General features: G+C 37.9%; 1 protein-coding gene across 1 annotated transcript; it reads right to left on the bottom strand.

Moving 5' to 3' along the window:
* Positions 1-505: 505 nt before the first annotated feature.
* On the bottom strand, positions 506-22,809 carry TRA2B (transformer 2 beta homolog). Its single transcript, XM_004424616.3, has 9 exons — positions 22,628-22,809; positions 10,180-10,313; positions 8,669-8,831; positions 7,234-7,422; positions 4,925-5,040; positions 3,529-3,612; positions 2,220-2,279; positions 1,389-1,462; positions 506-924 (listed from the first exon to the last, which is right to left on the bottom strand). The coding sequence occupies exons 1-9, from the start codon at positions 22,661-22,663 to the stop codon at positions 914-916; spliced, it is 867 nt and encodes a 288-aa protein (XP_004424673.1). The 5' UTR covers positions 22,664-22,809; the 3' UTR covers positions 506-913.
* Between the last annotated feature and the right edge of the window lie 416 nt (positions 22,810-23,225).

The raw sequence follows: 23,225 nt of genomic DNA, 5'->3' as shown, positions 1-23,225 counted from the left end.
TGAAAATAATATTTAAAAAATGAACAGGCAAAGTCTTCAGTTCATCCATAACACAAGTGTAGTGTTCCCTTCTCTTTTCCCAAACTCTGAAGCACCCAGTTTTTTCATATAGTCTAAGAGCTAAAAGAACAAGCGTACATTTGTGGTGGAATGTATTGTCACTTGCTGATAACTAGTTGAAATACCATTATCCCCTTGTAACAGCTTTAAGAAATAGCCTTTTTAAGGCATACATTATGTAACTCTTTTCTTATTCCCTGCGATATATAATACAGATTACATAAAGGCTGACAAATCCACATTTATATAAGCATTAAGCATTTGCTGTATTGAAAAGATCTTTAGTTCTAATACTAGCAGTACAGAGTTACAAAGCATAATTTTTAACACTTAGTTGCAGGTATATTAAGTATGGTATGTTTCATGGACTGGAGGAAAATGGGCATTTTTGTCTTCAATTTTACTACTGACAACCTAATCTGAACAGTTCTGCTAAGCACTGATATGTTAGAAAGAAAAGTAAAAATCAAACTTTATTGTTGCTTTTTGCCATTTGGTAGCATTTTACACACAGGCTTCGATCTTCAGAATACCCTGGATTCAGTAGAAAAACCTTTTAAATGAAGTTTTGTACAATAGAAACTTCTCAGCAGTCAAAATTTAGACTGTAAAAAAATACATGCAAAACATACTTTTCTGAAAACACTTAACTTTGAACAAAGCACCGAACTACACAAATGCAGAATGAAAACAGCATTTCAACTCCACCAAAAGTAGTCATCATAAAAGGTGTAAAAGTCACCTAACTTCACTAGGCACTGTTCACTTTTTAAACAGGAGACAATAAAAAATATTGTCCACAAACAATATCCCAACTCTAGGGCAAGTTTCAGAAAGTCTTCAACTTCATGCTTTAATAGCGACCTGGGAAGAAAAAAAATAAATATGCTTTTAGTGAACTGAAGTATATATTAATGTAGAGAAGTTTAGACTATTCTCTCATTAGGAAATTCCTATGTATCAGATTCTCTCCTGTGAAAACAGAGGAAGACCTTCACACAAAGGTTACAGTAGAAATGAGAGAACCAATGTTAAACAACAGAAACAGCTAGAAGTATAACCTGAGAGCTAAGGTTTTAAGTCACATTTCAAGGACTCCTAAAAAGAAGAGCTACAAATGGTGACAGAATACACTATACACTTACTATTTTAATTAGCAACAATAAGATTCCAAGGGTTGTTTTCATATACTTTCTTGAGCCCTACACGTAAAAAGTGTGTGCGTATGTGTGTGGGAGTATAATAGAGATAAATACAGTTGAATTAACCCAGTGGCAACCCATACCTCTATAATATATAAACAAAATCATAACAAGACAAAAACTTACGAGGTGAGTATGATCGAGATCTGGAACGTGATCTGTATCCTCCACGACTATAGTAAGGAGAAGGTGACCGCCTTCTGTAAACAAATGTCAAGACTGTCTAAGAGTCCACAGATCACAGTTAGTCCAAATGACATATAAAGACTATATATGATCCCTTATCAGTTTCCAAAACTAAAGACCCTCACTGACCTTCAAAATTTTACATTAGTCATTGGATTTCAAGGCCTGTCTTAGTCGTGAGAATGAAGCACATCATCAGGTATTATTACCAGTATCAAATAAACTATCAGAGGTTGAATACTCCCTGCCACATGTGATCCATTGATAATCTAACCCAATGTTAGAGAAGAAAAAAAGAAGATTCTTTTACCACTAATTCCAACCACACCCTCATGAACTACCAAAACAGATTTCACTAGTGCTTCAAAGTGGTTTAGTTTTGCCTAAGAAAGACTGACTTGAATATTCACTTGCTTAATCTGAGATGCTTATAAAAAGCTAACAAAGAAAACGTAAGAGTACAAAAAGATAGCTATCAATAATAAAGACTAAAATATTATGGGTTCTTATCAATGACCTTAATGTATGCCATCATATCTCAAAGTACAAAATGGTACAACTAAGTAATTATCTATAGTCTAAGCCCAAAGAGTTTCTGTATACTCAAATAAAGCCAGGTACACATTCTAATTTGGCTTCAGTTAACATTATTTTTTTTAACTTAATGCAATCTAATTTTGTGCAATGCCCCTTAACTACAAAAATACTACTAACTGTCTTTATGTGAGCCATTCTACTGTTGTACAGATGTTAAATCCTCTCCTGGCATACCTGTAAATCTGATCCCTGTCTTGAGCAGCTCTCCATCCTCCTCCTCCTCCACCTCCTCCTCTGTGAAGGCAGAAAGGCAACATACATTCATTTTTGTAAGTTTTTCAAAGAATACAAATTCAGGCAGTAAAACTAAAACTCCCAGAGCAGAAGTCAAAGCTGGATTCTTCTAAGTAAAGAGCTACCTCTGCCACCCTTTTTAGAAACTAGCACAGAGCTATGATGGCTAAAATGAGTACTATTAGAATAAAGAACAACATTTCTAAGTAAATGCTTAAGTGAATTAATAAAATAAAGATCAAACCTAAGACTTTATTATTCTCAGCCTCCACAAATCAATCCCTCAAGTGCCACTTAACACAAAAATACTTTGGGGGGAAAAAAAAAGGGTTTTTTTGTCAGAGATAAAATACTGGACAATAATATCAGGAGCACCTTTAAGGATTCACTTTCATACAGTGTTACACTGAGAACTGTCAACTTCTTAAAACATTACCAAATAGCGTGCAAAAAGACACCCAAACTAGGGCCGGCTCTGTGGCTTAGCGGTTAAGTGCGTGTGCTCTGATGCTGGCGGCCCGGGTTCGGATCCCGGGCGCGCCCCAAGGCACCACTTCTCCGTCCAGCGCGAGGCCGAGTCCCACGTACAGCAACTAGAAGGATGTGAACCTATGACATACAACTATCTGCTGGGGCTTTGGGGGGAAAAAATGAATAAATAAAATCTTTAAAAAAAAAAAAAAAAAAAAAAAAAAGACACCCAAACTTCACACAAGGTATCAAGGATAACTGCTGTGGTCAATACTTAGAACACAATCTACATTTTAATAAGCAAGGCAGAGTCTAAATTACTTGCTGCTGCTAAAATGAAGACTTTTACTTCATTTATATCTTTAAAAGTATTCTTAAAGAGATCTGTTATTTTGCAAGTATGATGGGCATTTTCCTACTAAATCCCTAAAAATGTATCAACTTTCTGGTAATAAAAAAACTCTTACCATTGTTATACTAAATTACTGTCCTTAATTACTTCTGTGGACTCTTTCAAGAACCAGTTTTCCCTGTCCTCCAGTGCATGATACATTAGATACCAAAAAATTGCTTTTAAAAAGTTAAATTTGAAAACGACCTTAAAACCTAGTTTAAACTCTAGCTCTGGATTTCTTAGTGTAAAAGGTAATGCTTTTATTAAAGGCTAAAACTTAGGTATAGTGCTTCTTTAAACTATGTTGCAACTGAGATCCAGGAGAAGAGCTGATGCTTCCTTGAATTATCTGGCAACTTGAACCTCGTATTATGGTTAACTTACCTGTATGATCTGCTATAGTAGTCCCGATCATCATAGCCTCGATCATATCCTCTGTCATAGTAATCCCGACGGCGTGAGCTGCCACTATGAATAAAAATAGATCTTTAGAAAATACCAAGTGGTTTTTCTTATCTTCCTAGACAGGACTTCCTGCTGTTAACAGCAGCAGAGGAATGCCATGTAGCATGGCTCATTTGGGTCTTGGGGCTAACATACAACCCACAAAGCCAAACTCAACAAAAATGACTAGGCAACTGCTTCAAGTGTAACCTCTTTATTTTCTTCTCCTGGGCAAAAACGGAGAGATCTACTAACAACTCACTAATTATTAATTCATAGGCAGGCCTCTTCTGATACCAGAAAATGAGTATTATTCCCATTTGAATTCTCACTGATATTGGATAAACAATGCCCTTTCTCTTCCCTTGTAACAACGTACATAAATGTATTTTAAAAATCTTTTGCTTAAGGAGGCGCACATATTCTACTAACTTGCTTTCAACTAGAAGCCAGTCAATTTGCTAATCCCATATATTTTCCCTACAGAAAGGGAAAATAAAATCATATATGGAGAATGTGGTTTTCGAAGTGGGAAAATGGTCAGCCTATTCAAGAGAACATGATAACTATAGGTCATCGTAATTCTCTACCTTACGTAAGAACATAATGTTTACATTTAAAAATTAATTCTATTTAGAGCTTTTTGTCAATAATATACACACACTCATGAAAATAAAGACAAAGGAGAGAAGTATCCTATCAGAATACAGTACAAAAACTGAAGTCTGGGGGCCGGCCCAGTGGCGCAAGCAGTTAAGTGCGCGCACTCCACTGCAGCAGCACAGGGTTTGCTGGTTCGGATCCCGGGCGCGCACCGACGCACCGTTTGTCAAGCCATGCTGTGGCAGCGTCCCATATAAAGTGGAGGAAGATGGGCACGGATGTTAGCTAGATCAGGGCCCATCTTCCTCACAACAACAAAAAACACAAAACAACCTGAAGTCTGTGTTTTCCAATGTTTAAGGAAACAAAAACTAAAAATGTACTCGAGTATGATTTATACAAACCTGATTTTACCTATCATGGTTAAGTTTCCATCATGGGAAAAATGGTCTAATCAGAACATTTAATTATCCAGCAAAGCCAAATATATGGCATTTCCTTATGATAAAGTGGGATGTAACCTATTTAATGGTGTCAATCAAAATTTGTGGCACAAATAGAATATTTCCAGTGAATATAGTTTCAATCAGTTAAAAAAAAAAGACAGGAAAAATGATTTATACTGTGGCCGGATTAAATGAAATGTCAAAGATTTTCCCCAGCACATGTATTTCTTGGAGGAAGTGAACAAACTGAACAGTCAATCAAATTTTTACCTTGAAAATAAACTTACTAGGTAGGTCTCCCCATGTAAATTCCTGGTGTAGGGGTATGTGGTCTTTTTGTTATAGAGAAATCAACTCTGATTCTACGTCCATCAAGCTCCATTCCATTGGCACGCTCTTTTGCCTTCAAAAGATACGTAAGTTGTTACCTACAAGCTGGACAATGCCACAAACTATCCAATAGCTATAAATAAGGTCCAACTGGATGTTTCAGTTAGGTGTATCAAATTCTTTTAATGTTGGCCAGGATATTATGGCCTACAACTTCTTAATAGGCTGTTCCCCCATTAAATATTCATTTGTAAAAGCTAGCCATAAAAACTCAGAAACGTTTATCCAAAAAGCCACAGTTGCCAATTTAACCCATGAAATACTTGAAAGTAATTATTGTACTTAACTACAAATTTGACAGTGCTTCTGGTTCTAAAGCAGCACACAGATGGCAAACTAGGGCTCATGAGCTAAGAATTTAAATGGCTGGAAAAAAAAATCATAATAAATGAAAATTACATGAAATTCAAATTCCAGTGGCCATCAATAATGTTTTATTGCGATACAGCTCTACTCATTGATTTACACATAGTCTATCACTGCTTTTGCATTATAATGGCAGAGTTGAAAAGTTGTGACTGAGATCCTATGGCTCACAAAGCCCAAAATATTTACTGCCTAATTCTTTGTAGAAAGGTTTATGGATCCCTGCTACGCAAAGAAAAAGCTGGGATGAAGAAAGCCTGAATTACATACAGTTCCTTCATCTAGAATATACACTAACTTGAAACAGTATGCACGTAAAAGCAAAAAATATCCCATTCCAAAGACTTAGCAGTTTGTTCTCAATTTATTTAAAGAAACACCCAACACCTAAGTAGAATTTAAATTTCTAATCCCAAATATGCTACTTTTCTAGTTTGAATGTTTAAGCCTCAGGAGAGAGTTTCTGGCACTACTAATTCAGATACAAAATATGCTATTTTCCAGAAAGCTAACTGTGGTCCTATAGCAAAAAAATAAGGGAAATCAGGCCTATACTGTTAGTAACCTTGGGCAATCCTATTTATACCTTTTGGCATCAATTATTACTAAAATGAAGCCAATGACATCTTAAAGCATCCCTTCAAATCTCTTAAATTCCACAATGAAGTCACCCATTATAATTACCTGCATTCAGCTTTCAATTCTTCCTTTAGCAGATGTTACTCTATTTTAAAATTAGTTTATGATCATACTAATTCAAAAATTAGTATAATTTTCATAAAGAACTATAATAATCTTATCTAGAGCTCAGTTCATAACCAACATTGACTTCAGATGGCTTGTCATTCTTTCCCAAGCTTTTCTCTTCCTTATACTTCCCTTGAAGATGACTTTAGCTATTATCCTTACACATCTGAAGTCCAAATTTCTTAAATGTGGCCCAGATTCACGCACTAAACTTTTAGTCTATATACTAAAAATTTTTACATGTTCTGTTCTGCCCAAAGTCAAATTAACATCTAAATATGAAATCACTCTTGCCAATATATACTCAAAACCAGTTCCTTCTGGGGCCGGCCCCATGGCGTAGTGGTTAAGTGCACGCACTCCACTGCTGGCGACCCAGGTTCCGATCCCGGGCGCTTGTCAAGCTATGCTGTGGTGGCATCCCATATAAAGTGGAGAAAGATGGGCACAGATGTTAACCCAGGGCAGGTCTTCCTCAGCAAAAAGAGGAGGATTGGCATGGATGTTAGCTCAGGGCGGATGTTCCTCACATACACACACACAAAAAGCCCCCCCGCCCCGCAAAATCCCCCTACCACCTCAGTTCCTTCTTCCTGAGTCATAACTTGATCTTTTTTTTACATTCTAGAAAATAACTCAATGTGACCACTGATGAAGTATTTTAAATGAGAGTATTAATATTCTTATATTTTAGATTTTCTGTATCTAGATATACATCACATCTAGAAACAGTCACGTATAAAGTGATATGTTGCGATTTACTTCACAATAATGTGGTGGGGGAGACAGACTTGGGGTATAGGAGGCCACAAGTTGGATAAGTATTGAAGCAGGGTGATACAACCACTTTCCCAAAGTCATACTTTTTCTGTTACTCTGCATATATTTAAAATATTCCAAAATAAAAAGTTGAAAAATAGTTCAAAGTATTATTGACTTGAATATCTATTCCCAGAAGAATGCATTTCCTTTAACTCAAGCTACCATTACACATCCTATTTACAACATAAAAGCAAAATTTGTCCTTATCTAAGTACTTGGAGCTAACAATAGGACTGGTATTCTACAAAGGTACAGGTAGATTTTTACTTACTTCCTTGGCATCATCTACATTTTCAAAATATACAAAGGCAAATCCTCTCGAACGTCTAGACTGCTGGTCATATACAATAGACACATCAGCAATGGGGCCATATTTAGAGAACACTTCTCTTAGATCTCTTTCTGTAGTGTACAAGCTCAATCCAAATACACCAAGACAACAGTTGGGATCAGGATTTGCCTAGAAACAGAAAAAGGGATTTTAAACCTTAAAATCTTGTCATATCGAAGTTAAAAACAAAACAAAACAAAACAAAAAACCATACACAAATTAGCCAAAAATATCACTAACAATAAAAGTAGATAATATAGACTAAATACTATTTTAAAACAATTACATTACAGCAAGTGCTGCAAGCATGTTTAAGAATGGGCAGAAAAGACCGCAAAAGGAATAATTGAACCTTAGAATTAATGGTGTGGGGAGGGGGGTAGAGGGGCTCATACTAGTGAAAAGCAAACTAAATTTTTGTTTTGGAGATTGGAGGGCAATTTGCCCAAGGGATTCACCTAGGAATTCTAAGCAATGCCCACACATGCACAATATGCATGCATAAGAATAATCAGAAGAGCACTGTGTCTATAAGCCAGAGGAAAAAAACAGGTAAACTATTAAAATACTGAATTAAAATATACCACTCTTACAATGGAATGATCTCAACTGCCAAAAACACAGAAGGGCATCATGTTCAGTTTGATTCTATTTTTATAGAAACATGTTATACATTAACTGTTCACATATACACATAAATGAAGCCAAAGATATGTACTAAACCATTTTAACAATAAAGGAAAACAATGAACCCATGTGTTGCCGACATTCCAGTATCGTCATAATGAATTTACCTAAAGGTTTCATTTACTTCACACATTCATTTACTAAAAATTCCATTCTACTCTCAAACACACACTACAAAACCACTTGGGTTATATAATGAAATCACAACACAAATACACTAAATGCCATCTCATTGGGAACCTCTCATGGAAAATAAGAAAAGCCTTAATACCTAAAAGAAACTTGCTTACCATTAAATGCGAAAATCAGGAGAGCATTCTGTACACAGAAAACTTGAGTAACACGAGTATGAAACATATATAGATGTTATAACTATCTAATGTACTAATGTAATAACAGTTATGCACAATGGAGATTTTTTTATTTGATGGGCTGACTTAGACCAATGTGACAATGTTTTGCTTAAATGAACCCCAAATGTAGACCATTACATGAAAGATACCTTTGAAAAAAATATCTCAAAACGTTAAAAAGCCTCTAATGGTAACTCATGCATTCATTGCTAATGCTCCACTGTCAAATAAAATCAGTTCTAAGTTCAAAAAAACAACAAAAAAGAGAGGAATGTATTATAAAGTGGCTTTAGATAGTTCAATGCTTCAAAAATACAGATTTTTCTTCATCTTACCCGATTCCCGACATGGCGCCTTCGAGTAGACATGGGAGAATGACTGTGGCTATGCCGTCTTCGATAATCTCGACTGTAAGACCTGCTACGGGATCGTCTATGAGAGCGGGATCGAGATCTTGACCTTGTGTAATGCCTTCGAGAACTTCTTCTGGATCTAGACCTGCAAAACAAAGGCTTCAAGGTTATGACTAAATAGCTGACAATAAAACATGGCTTTCAATTCTTTTCATACTCGATTCTAGAGCGAAATTAACTCCAAAAGACGGAACACAATCCAGGCATTTACTAACAGGGTACCAATTAAGTGGGATCAATACTTTTCTTCTGTATCTATGATCATTTCAACTCTGCTAGGAAGAGTTCCAAAACCACTACTAGCTCTTCCAACATTTCTTAAAGTAGTTAAAAATTAGAGACTAAAATTAGCATACTCAATCTTTTAAAAACCATAAAACATGCATTTCATTTTAGCTTGATTTGTGCCCACCTTTCCCCCTCAGAATACCACCCTCTATTTTTCTGCTTCTTCCATTATGCCCACCATTCACCAAAGATAAAAGCACCATCACAGTAGTTTTCTCCAGCAGTTTTAAAAATCAACCAGTTGCTTTTAACTAGAATGATCATATGAATTGTCATCTTTTTTTCTTTTTTTGTGAGATCAGCCCTGTGCTAACATCTGCCAATCCTCCTCTTTTTTTTTTTTTTTTGCTGAGGAAGACTGGCCCTGGGCTAACATCCGTGCCCATCTTCCTCCACTTTATATGGGACCCTGCCACAGCGTGGCTTGCCAAGCAGTGCATCAGTGCGCGCCCGAGATCTGAACCGGCGAACTCCGGGCCACTGCAGCGGAGCACGCACACTTAACCGCTTGCGCCACAGGGCAGGCCCCTGAATTGTCATCTAAACCAGGCAGGAGACGTCGTTAACAGAGAAAAGGGGTGCTGTTAATTATGCCTGACAACAGGCATAAACTGGGGCTGTCCTGGACAAACCAGGGCATACAGCCCACTCTTGACCAACGTAAAAAAAAAAGTGCACTGTGGTAAGGTATTATTTTTGTTTTATACATACATGTATATAATACTAGACTATACCTACTTATCAAGAATTTCAGTTACTGAAAGCCAATGCTCTGCAGTGTATTTGCCATACTAATAAGCAGTTTACTTAAACTCATAGTGAATCCTTACAATTCTGAAGAACTGGTACTATTACTAACTCGCCTTTTATAGATAAAGGAAGCTAAGGTGGAAAAAGGTTAGGTAATCTGCCCAAGCCAGAAAAAAATAGAGGTAAGATTTGAACCCTAACTCAAATAGCCCAGGCTCTTAAAAACACTTAGTCTTAGGTCTCCCAGAACTTACAATTAAGTTCATTTCTAGTACCAATATTAAATAGGCCAACAAATGATCTAACCCTCTCTATCTTCCTAGTTTACAAAGCACACACCAATTTCAAAGCTAAGAGCTCTTAACAGAAGAAAATCCCAAGACAGTCTTTCTTACCTAGATTCAGATCTGGACCTGGACTTTGATCTGGAACGCCTGGAATCTTCCTTGGAGCGAGACCTTGCAGGGGTATGCCTTGCAGATTTCCCAGATCCATGAGCACTTCCACTTCTGGAAGCAGAACGGGATTCCTACACGTAGATGTCAAAAGTTTAATTTGTATACTTTCTGGGCAACTTTAAAAACAAATAAGCTGCTGTGAGGTAAATGGTGAGGGAAAGCAATCCCCTTCCAAGATAAGAAAACATAGGTAAGGGCAGGAACTGAATATACGTGGTATAATAATTACATTGCTCCAATTGACATAAGTCAATTAACTTGAACTGCCACCTTTTTTGGAGCAGGGATTAAGAGTTAACTGACCCCACTCTCTTCAGAAAGGGGTGCCAAAGCCAAGCAGTTAAGGGAACTGTCCAAGGATTGTTTTGGGAATGTTACTCCGTAAAGACTAGGGTGAGAAAGAACCTTATTAACTATGACACCTATACTTTATACCTATTTCAGTCAAGTTGCCATCAATAAACAGAACTCTGAGATTCATAAAACTTACTTTAAGAATGCTTTTTTCGTAAGACCTCAACTTTTCAAGTTATATTTATTGCTGAGTGGGAAAAGAGACAAGGATGATCTATTTCAAGTCCTAGAGAAAGGTAGAAACCTAGTGGAAAGCAAGGACCAGCTTGAAAAACACTAGACCCTATTAAGACCCTATTTCCATCTAACCATGGTGGGAGGCCCATAAGAATCTCAAACAAAGGAACCAGATGGAGCTACAGCACAAAGGCACTGAACTGTGCAGCAATAAGGGTAGAGAGGGTACCAGAGATCTACATTTAACTTCCTCAGCTAAATGGAAATGAGCGAGGGAAAACTGATGGGGAACCGGAAATAAGCAAGCTAGAAAAGTTACATAAAAGACATTAAACCCAGAAAAGATTAAACCAGAGGCTCCTAACCTTGGCTCAGGAAGGGAGGGAGTTCAAGAACTGTATGCAAAAACAAAACTCTAGTTATATACTATATACCCATAGATTTCCCAATCAAAACTGGGACTAGCTGGTAGGCAAGTGGCACAACAAGGAAGATCTCTAAAGAAAACTAACAATGGAATGAGTATACAGGGTTAACTAGTTCAACAATGACCCAAAGGCATACGTATACAGTAAGTAATGGAACCAGAAAAACATTCTGCCAAGGCACCGAAACAGAAACAGTGGAGAGAGAGAGAGAACCCATTCAATCTGATAGCTAAGGTATCACCAAGCAAAACAATATTTCAGGTTCTCTACTTGAGGCAAATTAAAAGGCATACAGTCCAGTGAGCCCTTCCACCCACAACAGAGCAGAAAGGGCCAGACTCAAAAGGGACCAACGTTAAATCACTGTAAGGGTTGAAGCTGCTGGATAACACTTATCACAAGGGACCTTCCTGTATGGCAGACCTTCAGAATATTCTGACCACTCTTGAAAGGAAAGAAGATACAAGATTATTTTAAATTATAGCCCAAAACATTTTAGAATAATATGTTCTGTGATTTAAAGCCTAGTGAAGAAAATTTGGAAAAGCCTTCCTATGATGCTCAGGGAAAAAATTTGTATGCAACACAGAAGAGACAAACTAAAGTTTGAAGTTTAGAACAAGGAAGAAAAGAATAACTCAGCTGGTAAAATGAGTTCTGGTCTCTAGGCCCAAAACAACTCTAGAAACCTTCCAATAAAATTTCAAAGTCATTAGAAAACATGGTGTAAAGTGACAGGAAATGTGACACCCTCGTCTCCTTCCCCTCATGAATGACTGTAAAGAGATTCAAAGAAAAAGATGGCACTCTTCATTGTTATGAGAACAGCTACCTCTAACACCAAGGAATGGTTAAAAGATGTATTATGGCTTTGGGTACCCCAATTAACAATCCCTTGGCTTTCTCTGGCAAATATTCTGAACACTAAGACATTTAACAGCACAATTCAGGGGCCGGCCCCAAGGTGCAGCGGTTAAGTTTGCCCATTCTGCTTTGGCTGCCTGGGGTTCGCAGGTTCAGATCCTGAGCGCGGACCTACTCACTGCTCATCAAGCCATGCTGAGGTGGTGTCCCACATAGAACAACCAGAAGGACTTACAACTATGTACTGGGGCTTGGGTGAAAAAAAAAAGAGGAAGATTGGCAACAGATGTTACCTCAGGACTAATCTTCCTCAAAAAAAGAAAGAAAAAAAGTTTTCATTAAAAATAAATAAAAGCACAATTCAGGGCTGGCCCGGTGGCGCAGCAGTAAAGTTCCTGCGTTCCGCTTTGTCAGCCTAGGGTTTGCCAGTTCGGATCTTGGGCACAGACCTACTCACCACTCATCAAGTGATGCCGAAGTGGTGTCCCACACAGAAGAACTAGGACTTACAACTAGGATATACAACTCTGTACTGCGGCTTTGGGGACAAAAAAGAAAAAGAGGAAGACAGGCAACAGATGTCAGCTCAGGGCCAATCTTCCTCAAAACAAACAAAAAACCACAATGAGGTATCTATCAGAATACCTATCAGAATAGCTGAAATTAAAAAAAAAAAAAAAAAAAAAAAAAAACCACAATTCACCTCCCCTCTCTCCTTGGACAAAGAATTTTTCTCAAAAATGGGGATGCAGTTTCTGTCATCTTGACCATAGGCAAAAGCTAATCTAGAAAAGAAGATAGAAATAGGGACCCAAAAGTTACAAATACCTTTATTACAATGCTAGAAAGATTACGTTATGGAATCGCTGTAACTTTTAATGGAAACCAAAGAAAACAATTTGCTCTGAAAGTGAGAGCAGAGTATGAGTGCCTCACAATAAAAGTTAAAAGACTACCGATACAGTAATTATAGTTAACAGAAATCAGTCAGCCTAGGGATCTGAATACAAAAGAAGAGTCAACATCCCCTTTTAAGCCTCTTGCTTCATTAAACAGAAAAGCCTTCTTCCAAGCTGAGATGCTTAACCACTAAGAGGTTAAGAGAGAGTACATCTAGCCTGGGACATAAGCCTTAATGAGGTTTCCCCATGAAATTCTAGCAGAACAAGGATCAAAGGATAATTTCACAGATACTGTATCTAAGACTTTTTTCACTCAGCCTCTAAACCTAACTGGCTATATACAGATACAATTCACGAGCAATCATTTCTTAGATTGGGAACAGGAGAAACACCAGAATGCAAAGATTTTCCCTTTGATGCTGACAGACTAGCACCTAAACAATGCCTCCACCTCCTACATTTCTTGTCAGGGATATTCTTAGAGAAGTTAAACTCCTTTGTAGTTACGTTGGCCATTAGCTGGTTTGGAAATACATGTAAGGAAATTTAGCCTGTCTAGAAGAAGTGAGATCTAAAATTATTAGCCAAATCTAAGAGCATAAAATTAACTTTAAACCTTAATCCACAGGCAAATCTGTAAAACCAGCTAAGAAAGGAGCTACACACAAGGCAAATTCAAAGTCCACTCTCAGGTTTGACAAAACATTGTCAACACATTAAAACCCTACCAAAAGAAGCACTACTCTGGACATCAATACTTCAAGGAAAAGGATCATGGACTTAAAGTTAGCATGAATAAAATAAAGCCAAAAATACCCTGAAAACTGCTCAGGGAACCAAGTTCTTATAGAATGGCTCTTAGTCATATACTAATATACAACCTACAGGAAACACAACAGGAAAAAAACTCAGCCTTCCAATGAAATACCTTCATCTGCATCTTCCTATTCTGAGAACGGTATTACCTTAGAAAAACTCTTTGAAAGAGATGACAGAAGTGGGAATAACCATCTAATTAGTAGGTTTTTCCTGTATTACTTTAAACACTGGATGCAGTAACTGAGATTTAGAACAGTGGCTCTTAAACAGGTAGGCAGTAAACCTACACAGCATTTAAATTACAGAGGTCTCTACACTGCAGCTTATTTTAGTAGGTCTGGAGTCAGGCACCTACATTTATTAAAAGCACCGTACATGCTTGTGATGTCAGTTAACTCTCACCGATTTAGTCAATTTCAGAAGTTTTATGCCTCCTACCTATCTGATTTTTCTTGGCAAAGGCATCTTCCTGGAACCTTTTTCTATCATCTTCTCTGCTCCACCCGCCCCTGGCATTAATCAGCCCTCCTGGGGCATGGACCTTACTGCCTGCCCCAGGACAAGAGACCTGTCTCCCCCTTACCTCTCCAATGCCAGGTGTGGGAGGAGGCACTCAGAGATGCTTTGGTCAAAGGGAAAAACACCCTGAAGGATGAGATGGTTCACTAGCATCAATGTTTATTTTTGCCTTACATCTATTCAGTTTGGGCCATATAATCAAATTTCAAACTCCTTTCTTCCCCTTAGAGGGCTAATAAGTCTTTTTCTCTTTTGGACCCCAAGAACCTTTCAAGTCTCTTGTTAAAGAATGCATGGGTTTGAACAGAAAAATATCATGTATTCACATAACTTTCACCTCAGCTCTCTGCCTAATCTGTAATTAATTCAGACTGCAAACCTAACTATTAATTCAATGTTATTATTAGTTTATACATGGCAAGAAATTATAAAAAGCAATAATTGGGGCAAAGCAAATGCTGGAAACTGTCTCCTATAAATGGGAATAATTCTCTTCTGCTTGCGAAATACAAATATAAATATTATTAAAAGCACAAGCCTCACATTGACATTAGGTCCCAAAACCTGAAAAACATGAATCCTTCCAGAAATGTCATTTAAACTACTTTTTCCAAGAGGTGTAAGATCTGACAACTCTCAGAGAGAGATTTTTTATGTTGTCTTCATTTTAGGAAGAAGTGATACCCTTGGCTTTTCCAATAGGGTAGAAGACAGCTGTTGGTTGGCTACTACTGGGTATTATTCTGACACGTGTACTTGTCCCGTTCAACTCCAAGTACCAACATCACACCAATCATCTGACTCCTCTTCTATTTAGCTAAAACAAAACAAAACACACAAAAGGGAAAATGACAGAACTTTTGGGTTTATTTTCCTAGTAAGCGGTGGGAGTGGATAACTAGAATAAAGCTACTTCTTAACCTATACTTCTCACATCATTATAATAGTTAAGTGTTAATAGTAGAAAACAAGAAAAGGGAATAAAGCCGATTTCTGAATAAAGTACGAGCTACTATGACCACTTTGAACAATACTCTGTTCACTTGTGTGACTCAATTTATTCTAAGGAAAGCCACTATATTTTTAGCAGTAACCCTAGTCATTTAGCTGGAATAATCATTAAACAGAAAGAATTAAGAATCATCCTTATGAATTCAGCACACATGCATCTTCAAGTTAGGGCCTAAGTGGTCCTAGCTTTCCACTATTGCCATCCGGAAAAAAATTAATGTTGTCATAAATGCCAAAAGGAACTTCCTGTTCAATGCTTTGTTTGGATCTTGGGGGTTTGGTTCTATAACCATCCTGGTGACATTCTTTAGGAAAACTCTGACAAACTTAGAAAACATTCTACTATACATTGCTCAATACTGAAGGACAAGGGTCAGTGCATTTTAAGAGTCCAGGGGAGTGGTACAAGACCACCAGTCCCAACTCTGGAGGCACTCACTGACATCCCAAGACCAGCAGAGCTAGACAAAAAAATCTATGGGGGACAACATGAAGCCAACTGTTACCCATGCTGGAGAGCTCATCCCTGCCTGGTATTTGACTATAAAGGGGTTATTTTTTTTTTAATTGCATTTCAATCATTCGACTAAGAAGTTAAAATTAGAATTACCTAATTTAAACGTTTCCCCTGGAAGGCACTTCTTTACCCTGTATATATTTTCTTCTATTAAACAGATAATGCATGCATGTTTAGCAAAATATACAGGGACACATAAACAGACTAGTAATTACTTAGCGTAGTGCTTTCTGATTCCAGATTACTTCTTATCTTAACTTCATTTTTATTTCTTTTCTTCATTCTTCCGTTTCAAATTCTGACTTCTTTCATCTTCCCCACTTCACACAAATTGCTCAATATTCTACAAGTGGGACTTCTGGTCTGATAATTAGCATGCATTCTTTCTTTTATTTTTTCAAATTTCAGCTTCACTTATTCCTGAGCTTCAAATACTCATTTATAAAACTTGTCAAATGACGACTTCCGCATTTTCCTTCTTCAACATTAACCTTAATAGAAAAAGAACAGGATGAAGAATATTTTAAAACTCCAGGATAAAATCCAGTGCCAAAACTGAAACTAGAAAAAAAAAAATCCCTTTTGTTGTTTTGGATTTTTTAAAAAAAACTAGATTATGCAGCTCAAAAAACTGAAACTACGTAGTTTCCGGTTGGTTCTAAAATATATATGTAATCAATTTCATTTGTCTACTCCAAATAGATTTATCATGCTTAAGTTGAATGTGAAGTGCGCGACTGAACATTTTAAAAACTATAATTACATTTCACACTTCTTACTTATTGTATTCATCAATAGAAAATGTTAAGTGTCAAAAGCACATCTCTAGTCAAAAAATGACACGTTAATACAAAAGTGCAAGAAAGGAAAGCACGGACAATTCATTTGTACAATGATGACAAGGCTCAGGGTTGAAGAAGTTTACAAATTGTGACTTGTCTAGGTAAGGTCAAGAAATGTATTTAATGTCACACATTTTAAAGAGCTCTGTAGAAAGACAATGACAGGGAATCTAAAAATTTGGACTATAGTGTTCAACCCACCCCTAGAAAGCTGCTCTAGGGAGATTTTATAATATGAATGGTCCCACTACTAAATTTAGAACTAAAACCACAAAAAGACCAAATCAAGTCAACCAACTGCTATATGCAAGTAGCCACGAAGGAAAGCAGAACACACTTGAATCCAACAGTGGTGTTTTCAAAGAATTTTTCCCCCTCACTGAACAAAGTATTAAAATCTTCTGCAGTCCAAAGAACAAATCCTACTTTGAAAGGTGGCAATATGTGCAGAAAATTATAGCTCACTTCCTGAAATTATTAGAAAGACTTGTCATTTAACAGATCAATAACGTATAATAGTGTCTGTTGAACACCCTACACAAAATATTGCTCTCATAAAACATTCTAGTTTTCCTGCATTTCACCTTATGATCTTTCATTTCACTGTCAACAATTTCCTCTCCTAGCTTTATTTTCTTTCTGGGGAAAAAAAAAATTAAGGTTATAAAAAAAGAAAAAAAGATTAAGTCTTTATACCTATCTGGGCATAAAGACAACCATGGCTATCATGGCAAGTGTTGTGATGTCTTTTCTATGAAAGTAAGCATAATTTTCAGTCTAGTTTTTCAAAGTCAATTATTGTTTATTTAATCCAGGAAAAAATTTAAATGGTTTTTTATTTAAGGGAGTCAGAGTAATTAGTTTTCTTTTAATATCCATCACTAAAATGTAATGGGAAATGTTTGCTGGCAGCACAAATGTAATCGTGGAATCAGAATGCCCAAGCAGGTTTCCTCTTAAGGCCTCCTAAAGATTACATACAGATACAGGGCTTAGATGCAGAATATACTGGAATAGAGGCCAAAGGTCTAGAAATCATAACTTTCAAATATGGACCCCTTTCTGCTGTTATTTCATTACCTTTTCCCAACCTTCTTCCTTCTTTTATATTCAAAGAACAAAAATATATTAGATCATATAAACATTAGGTTTATTTCAAGTCATCTATTAAGTTCAAGTGGCCACTTTATAACCATAAGACAACTATTGGGCTAATGTTATTATACACATTTGGTTAAGAAATTTTACTTAGAAATAAGCAGAAACTTGTCCCATCATCACAATACTTGTTAAAACGATTCTAAGGGTTACAACTGGAATTCGTGTAACATTAAAAACACGTGCAAACTTATTAAGTTGATTGACAAAGTACTATTTTAAAAATTCAGAAGAGGCAAAGAAAAACTCGTTGATCCTGCTGTAAAGATCAATGCTCATATCAACATCGAGGACTATTTTATTGTTTTCTGCAGCCAAACTACCAGAAGGTGGGGTGGATAGAAAAATCCTCAAAGACTGAGAATATTCTCTGAAAAAATCATCATCTGACACACGTAAATCAGTCGAAAGTCCATGCTTTTGAGAGATCGCTCGCAAAAACAGTCCAGACTCTAAATTTACATTCATAAAACATTCAGTACTTTCCAACAAAAGCAAGTTTAAGTATGCTTTTTGACTCTTTCAGAAGACTCTCTTTTAATGTCTAAGCACAAAATTCAATGCAAAAACAGGGCCTCATCCATGCTGTCATATGTGATTTATCTGTGTTGATAAAAGTAACAATCTGAAAATAACCTCCAAAACCCAATTCAAAGCAAAGATTTTTGGGAATTTGAAGACTCTAACTTGCTACAGCAATATACTTTTTTTTTTGGCTTGCAGCTTAAAAGCAAGACTGACAACCATATCTAATTTTATGTGACCACCCCAAAAAACTAAACTGGATAAAACTCTTAAAATTCTTAAATATCAATCACCATCCCACCACAGTACTTTGTAAGAAAATAATACAATTGTGTCAAAAAAACCTGATTAACGTAAGACATAATGTTAAGGCTCAAAACGTATATACAACTGTAGCTCTGTCCTTCTCTTGGCCAAATTGTAAACTCAACTATGAAAAGTAGTAATATTTATCACCTAGGTTTTGGGTTTTATTGGAGACGAAAGGGAAAAAAGCTGTACAAGGCAAATTCAACTTAATGCATCTCTCAACCCCTGAATTGTTCTCCAATCTTTTGACAAAATTTGTAGTACTTACCTTGTCATTTGAGTTTGAAAATGCCACCTTCTAGTTCCAGACAATATCCACAATATTAAAGCATCCTTAGTTAAAACCAAGAAAAATATTCTTCAACCTGGTTTCTTCAAGAGACTCACACCTAACCAGACTCACAGTGAAACAAAACAGTGCAAACTACTTCCTCCCACTTGACATTAATTCAATCCTTTATTAAAGAAATTTGGTGTGATGGCTACAATTCTTTAGAAAGAAATAGACTGAGATGTTTCAGTTTTGAAAATTAGAATTTAGAATTAGGGGCTAAAAACAAAGAATACAAAAAGATAACCCAAGATCAAGCAGAAGAAGAGGAAAACTGCAGAATCTGAAAGGCAGTTTGATGGGATGGCATCCAGATGCTATTCATCTCTATGGAGAATAAGACTAAAGATAATGTACCTATATTGCAAACATTATTACTTCTACAAAAATAATAGCCAATATTCTATCAGAATATCTTCTTAAACTGCTTGTTATTGTAATCTTGGTAGTCTGGCACAAATTAAACCCATCTATCCATACAATAGTGTTTCCTTAGTTTCTGGATTTTCTAGGTCAAGACTCATTTGTAGAAGCTCAAAAAACCATTAGGAGGAAAGAGCATTAAACCAGTGCCAAGACCAAACATACAAATCTCACATACACTAAATACTACGACCATTATTGGACCTTAAACATTTATTACCCCCCAATATTACCATGCATCTCTAAACTTACTACCAACTCTTTATCCTGTCCTTATTCTTCCAAATTGTGACATTAAGTTCTAAGAGTGCCTCTTTTTGCAAAGGTGCTAGTCAACTCCTTTGCAGAAAAACGTTTGCAGGCAATTTTTGGAACATACTGGAAGAGACTCTAACTTGGAGATGAAAAGTATTTTACTTTTGCATGGATTTTGCCAGATCAGGAAAGTCAACTATAATTAGAGAGATTTTAATTTAGATTAACTTTGACATGAAAAAATTCAGATAAAGGTGAAAAGTAGACTCTGCCCAAACTAAGTGACACGAACCACAAAAATTCACGCCCCTAGCTGTGCATTTAAAACGAAACAAGGGGACACACTGAACCACAGTTCTAAGTATCAATATATTCACCCAATAAGTAAATACTCTATGAGTGACCAAACTGAGGATAATTTATTGCACATACACAATCAGTGTGTTTAGGAAAGGAACAACTTCTAAACGAGTGGAAAAAATACTTCTAGTTAGTTGGGGGGAGTGTATGGGAGTGTCTGGATCAGAGATTTAGATAAATGAGATGGAAATTCCAGCTGAACTGAAGAGATTTGTATTAGTGATAACAGTTGGACTTGTATTAGTGATTTACATCAACCGTTCAGAATGTTTGAGAGCCTAGAGAGGAATGAAAGTAATTTTTCAGGCTCCAGAGAAGCTATTCATACCAAGGATGTTCAAGATTATCCTGAATGCAACTTTTTCACTTTCAGGCACTTTCAAAGGGAAGTTTTTAGCCAATCAGACCCAACTGTTCTACCTAGCCTTTTTTATGGCATTACATTTAAACAATTCCATCGAGCTTTATTGTTTTGCCAAGCATTTTTGGCATTCCAAACTTGTTTGTTTTCTGTCTATTCTAACCACTTCAGGTTCCAAAGCACCAATTGGAAAGCAATCAACATACAAAACAAACGCCAAACAAAACAATATGGAAGTATTCCACAACTTCAAAGATTAGAATCTCTTCCAGGAAGTCAAGACACTTACGTAAGAAATAAAATAATTTCTAACACGAGCTTTATAACATTCTCTCCTTCCATGATTATTTAATGAATATTCTACGTAACAGAATAGTGAAAAACACTAGGATATATATTCTACTAGTAGGAAAAAAATGCAACCAATTCAAAAATTTCTCATTAACGGGATGACATCTCTTGAACTGTCTCAAACCAGGGCATACTTCCTATAATCGTTTCCTCCTTTACGTGTAATTTATTTTTTTTAGGCAATTTTTCATCTTCACAAGCATATCACAAGTAATTTATTCAGGTATATTCAACTGAAAGATCTAGTCAGAAACAAGTCATTCTGTATTCCCTAAATAGTGCAAAAATACCCAATAATTATTTTAACAACCGAAGACTTAAAATTATCATTTGCTTTCCAGGCCAAACACAGACTAGTTCAGTATATTTAACTGGCAAAAACCAGAAGCTAAAGCTTTAGCAACTTGTGAGGCTTAACCCAAACTTTCTCACTGTAAGAAAGAGCTTAAAAGTAATCGCACACACACGGGTGACACTGGAATCAATCGTCTTAGGGAAAAACATAAAAAGCCAACATTCACTGAATATGTAAAGGCGAGGCCTAATTAGGTCAAACCAAATTAACCAGATTTGGCTCCGAAATTACACAGTAAGTTCACTAAGGTTCCAGGAACGAAGACAGGAAGCTCCTTTCTAAAAACATCGTTCTAACGAACCACCTAAAATGTTTTACATGAGTTTGCTAAAAATTCGAATAGATTTATCTGACATTTACCACGGACATTTTAAAGTGGCTCTACCAGAAAAGGAAAATTTAATAGTAGTAAACTGCAAAAACCTCCTACTTACTCGTATCAAGTTAAAAAGCCAAGTTCTATGGTTTTTTTTTTTTTTTTACCATTCTAAAAAATTCTTCCTAACCTCCAAATACGCAAGATTTCTTCCAAGCCTCGTTATTTTTGCACCTTCATTAGGACCCACAGCCCGGCAACCAAACTTTACATCACGGTGTTTAAGCCTCAAACTGTCCTGTTCCTGCAATCTAACCAACCCTCTCCAAACTCCATTTCTGGGAGGTGGAGACCAAAAAACTGTGCAACGCAGGCTGTGGTTCACAGAATTAGAATGCCTCAAAACAAAGGAAATAACGGCGCCATAAATTGTTGCCCGCCAATTTCTCCTACATGACCCCGAGAAAAATATCTACTCCACAAAACAAAAAAACCTCAGAGATCTCGTGGTCTATTCTATTCTGATACCCTGATAACTATTTTTGGTTTGAAGGCCCTCTCGGTATCAAAGAAAAGGACTCCGTTTAGGCCAAACACAAAGCCCGCGCGGAATCCCCTCACACTAACGCGCCCAGAACTCCGTCTATCTCCGGTTAGTTTCCCTCATCCTGAAAGAGGCCCCACGAACACCCTCGATTCCACCCTTTCTCAGCCTAAAAGCCGGCCGAAAGATCCTCAACAACGTCGCCTTTCTTCTTCCACCCCCACGCGGCCCTGTGAGGCGCGGGCCCGCGGCGGGTCGGCCCGCGTCGACGCGCGGCTCCTCCGCCATTTTGTGCTCCTGGCAGCGCGCCCAGCCCGCCAGCCCAAGATGGCTGCGGGAAGCTTCGCAGGAGAGCAACGGCGAAATAAGATGCCGCTCCCCTCCCCCAACACCGAGGGCACGCAGCGGCCATTTTTAATCCTTTCCCCCCCTCATAACGGAAAAAACCGCCGACTCGGGTACGAGGCCACACAAACCCGCCAGCGGCCTCCTTCACGGCTACAGACATTATCCTTAAGGGCTCTCTAACCCCGACTCTCATCCCTCCTGGCCTCAGATTTCGGAGCCTAAAGCGCCTCTGTCTCCCGGCCCGGGGCCGACGGGCCTGGAAAGAGATACAGGAAGCTGGGACCACACTGCCGCCCCCTGCACCAGCTCTACGTACCCGCTCGCCGTAGTTCTGCTCGCCGCTGTCGCTCATGACTCCTAGCTGCTGTCGCCGCTCGACGTGCTTCAACCGAAGCTTCCAACCTCTCGCGCCTTCTATATAAAGGCTCCGCCGCAGGCTCGCAGAACGAACTGACTGCCGAGCCGCTGAGAGCCGAAGCGCTCCGCACCGCCTCCGCACGGGCTCTAAGTCTCCCGGACGTGACGCGGCGCTCCTTAACCCGGCTCCTCCCCCTCCCAGAACGCGCGCTTTCTTGGCTCCGCCCCTCCGCGCTTCTCTTTCCCTTTCCAGCAGTGGCGCGGCCCGAACCGGACGTGACGTAAGCCCCGCCCCTCGCGCAGGCCTACTCCCATCTACGGATCTTTGTGAGGCAGCAAAGTCAGCGCGCTGGGTGGCTTCCGTGGTGGTCACCGGGGGGCTCAGTGATGTCAGTGGCGGCGCCCGAATCCCTTCTGGAACTTTCCAGGGAAACCGTCGTGAGGGGGGGAGGGGAGGAGGAGACGCCCTCCGTTTCTCCCATCCTTCGTTCCTTTCTTCCGCTTTATTAGTTTCTTTTTTAGTGCCTTCGGTTGGAGACGGCGGATATCCGTATACG

Source organism: Ceratotherium simum, chromosome 15 (genome assembly GCF_057802395.1).
Source record: "Ceratotherium simum simum isolate JZ-2026a chromosome 15, ASM5780239v1, whole genome shotgun sequence".
Classification (NCBI taxonomy): Eukaryota; Metazoa; Chordata; class Mammalia; order Perissodactyla; family Rhinocerotidae; genus Ceratotherium; species Ceratotherium simum.
Note: the sequence above shows the minus strand (reverse complement) of the source record. Positions and strands in the feature narration are given on the sequence as shown.

Coding starts and splice junctions, on each gene's coding strand:
- TRA2B (XM_004424616.3), bottom strand. CDS start 22,663: ATGAGCGACAGCGGCGAGCAGAACTACGGCGAGCGG. Junction 2,280..3,528: donor TACTATAGCAGATCATACAG/GTAAGTTAACCA, acceptor CTGCCTTCACAG/AGGAGGAGGTGGAGGAGGAG. Junction 1,463..2,219: donor GACAGGGATCAGATTTACAG/GTATGCCAGGAG, acceptor ATTTGTTTACAG/AAGGCGGTCACCTTCTCCTT.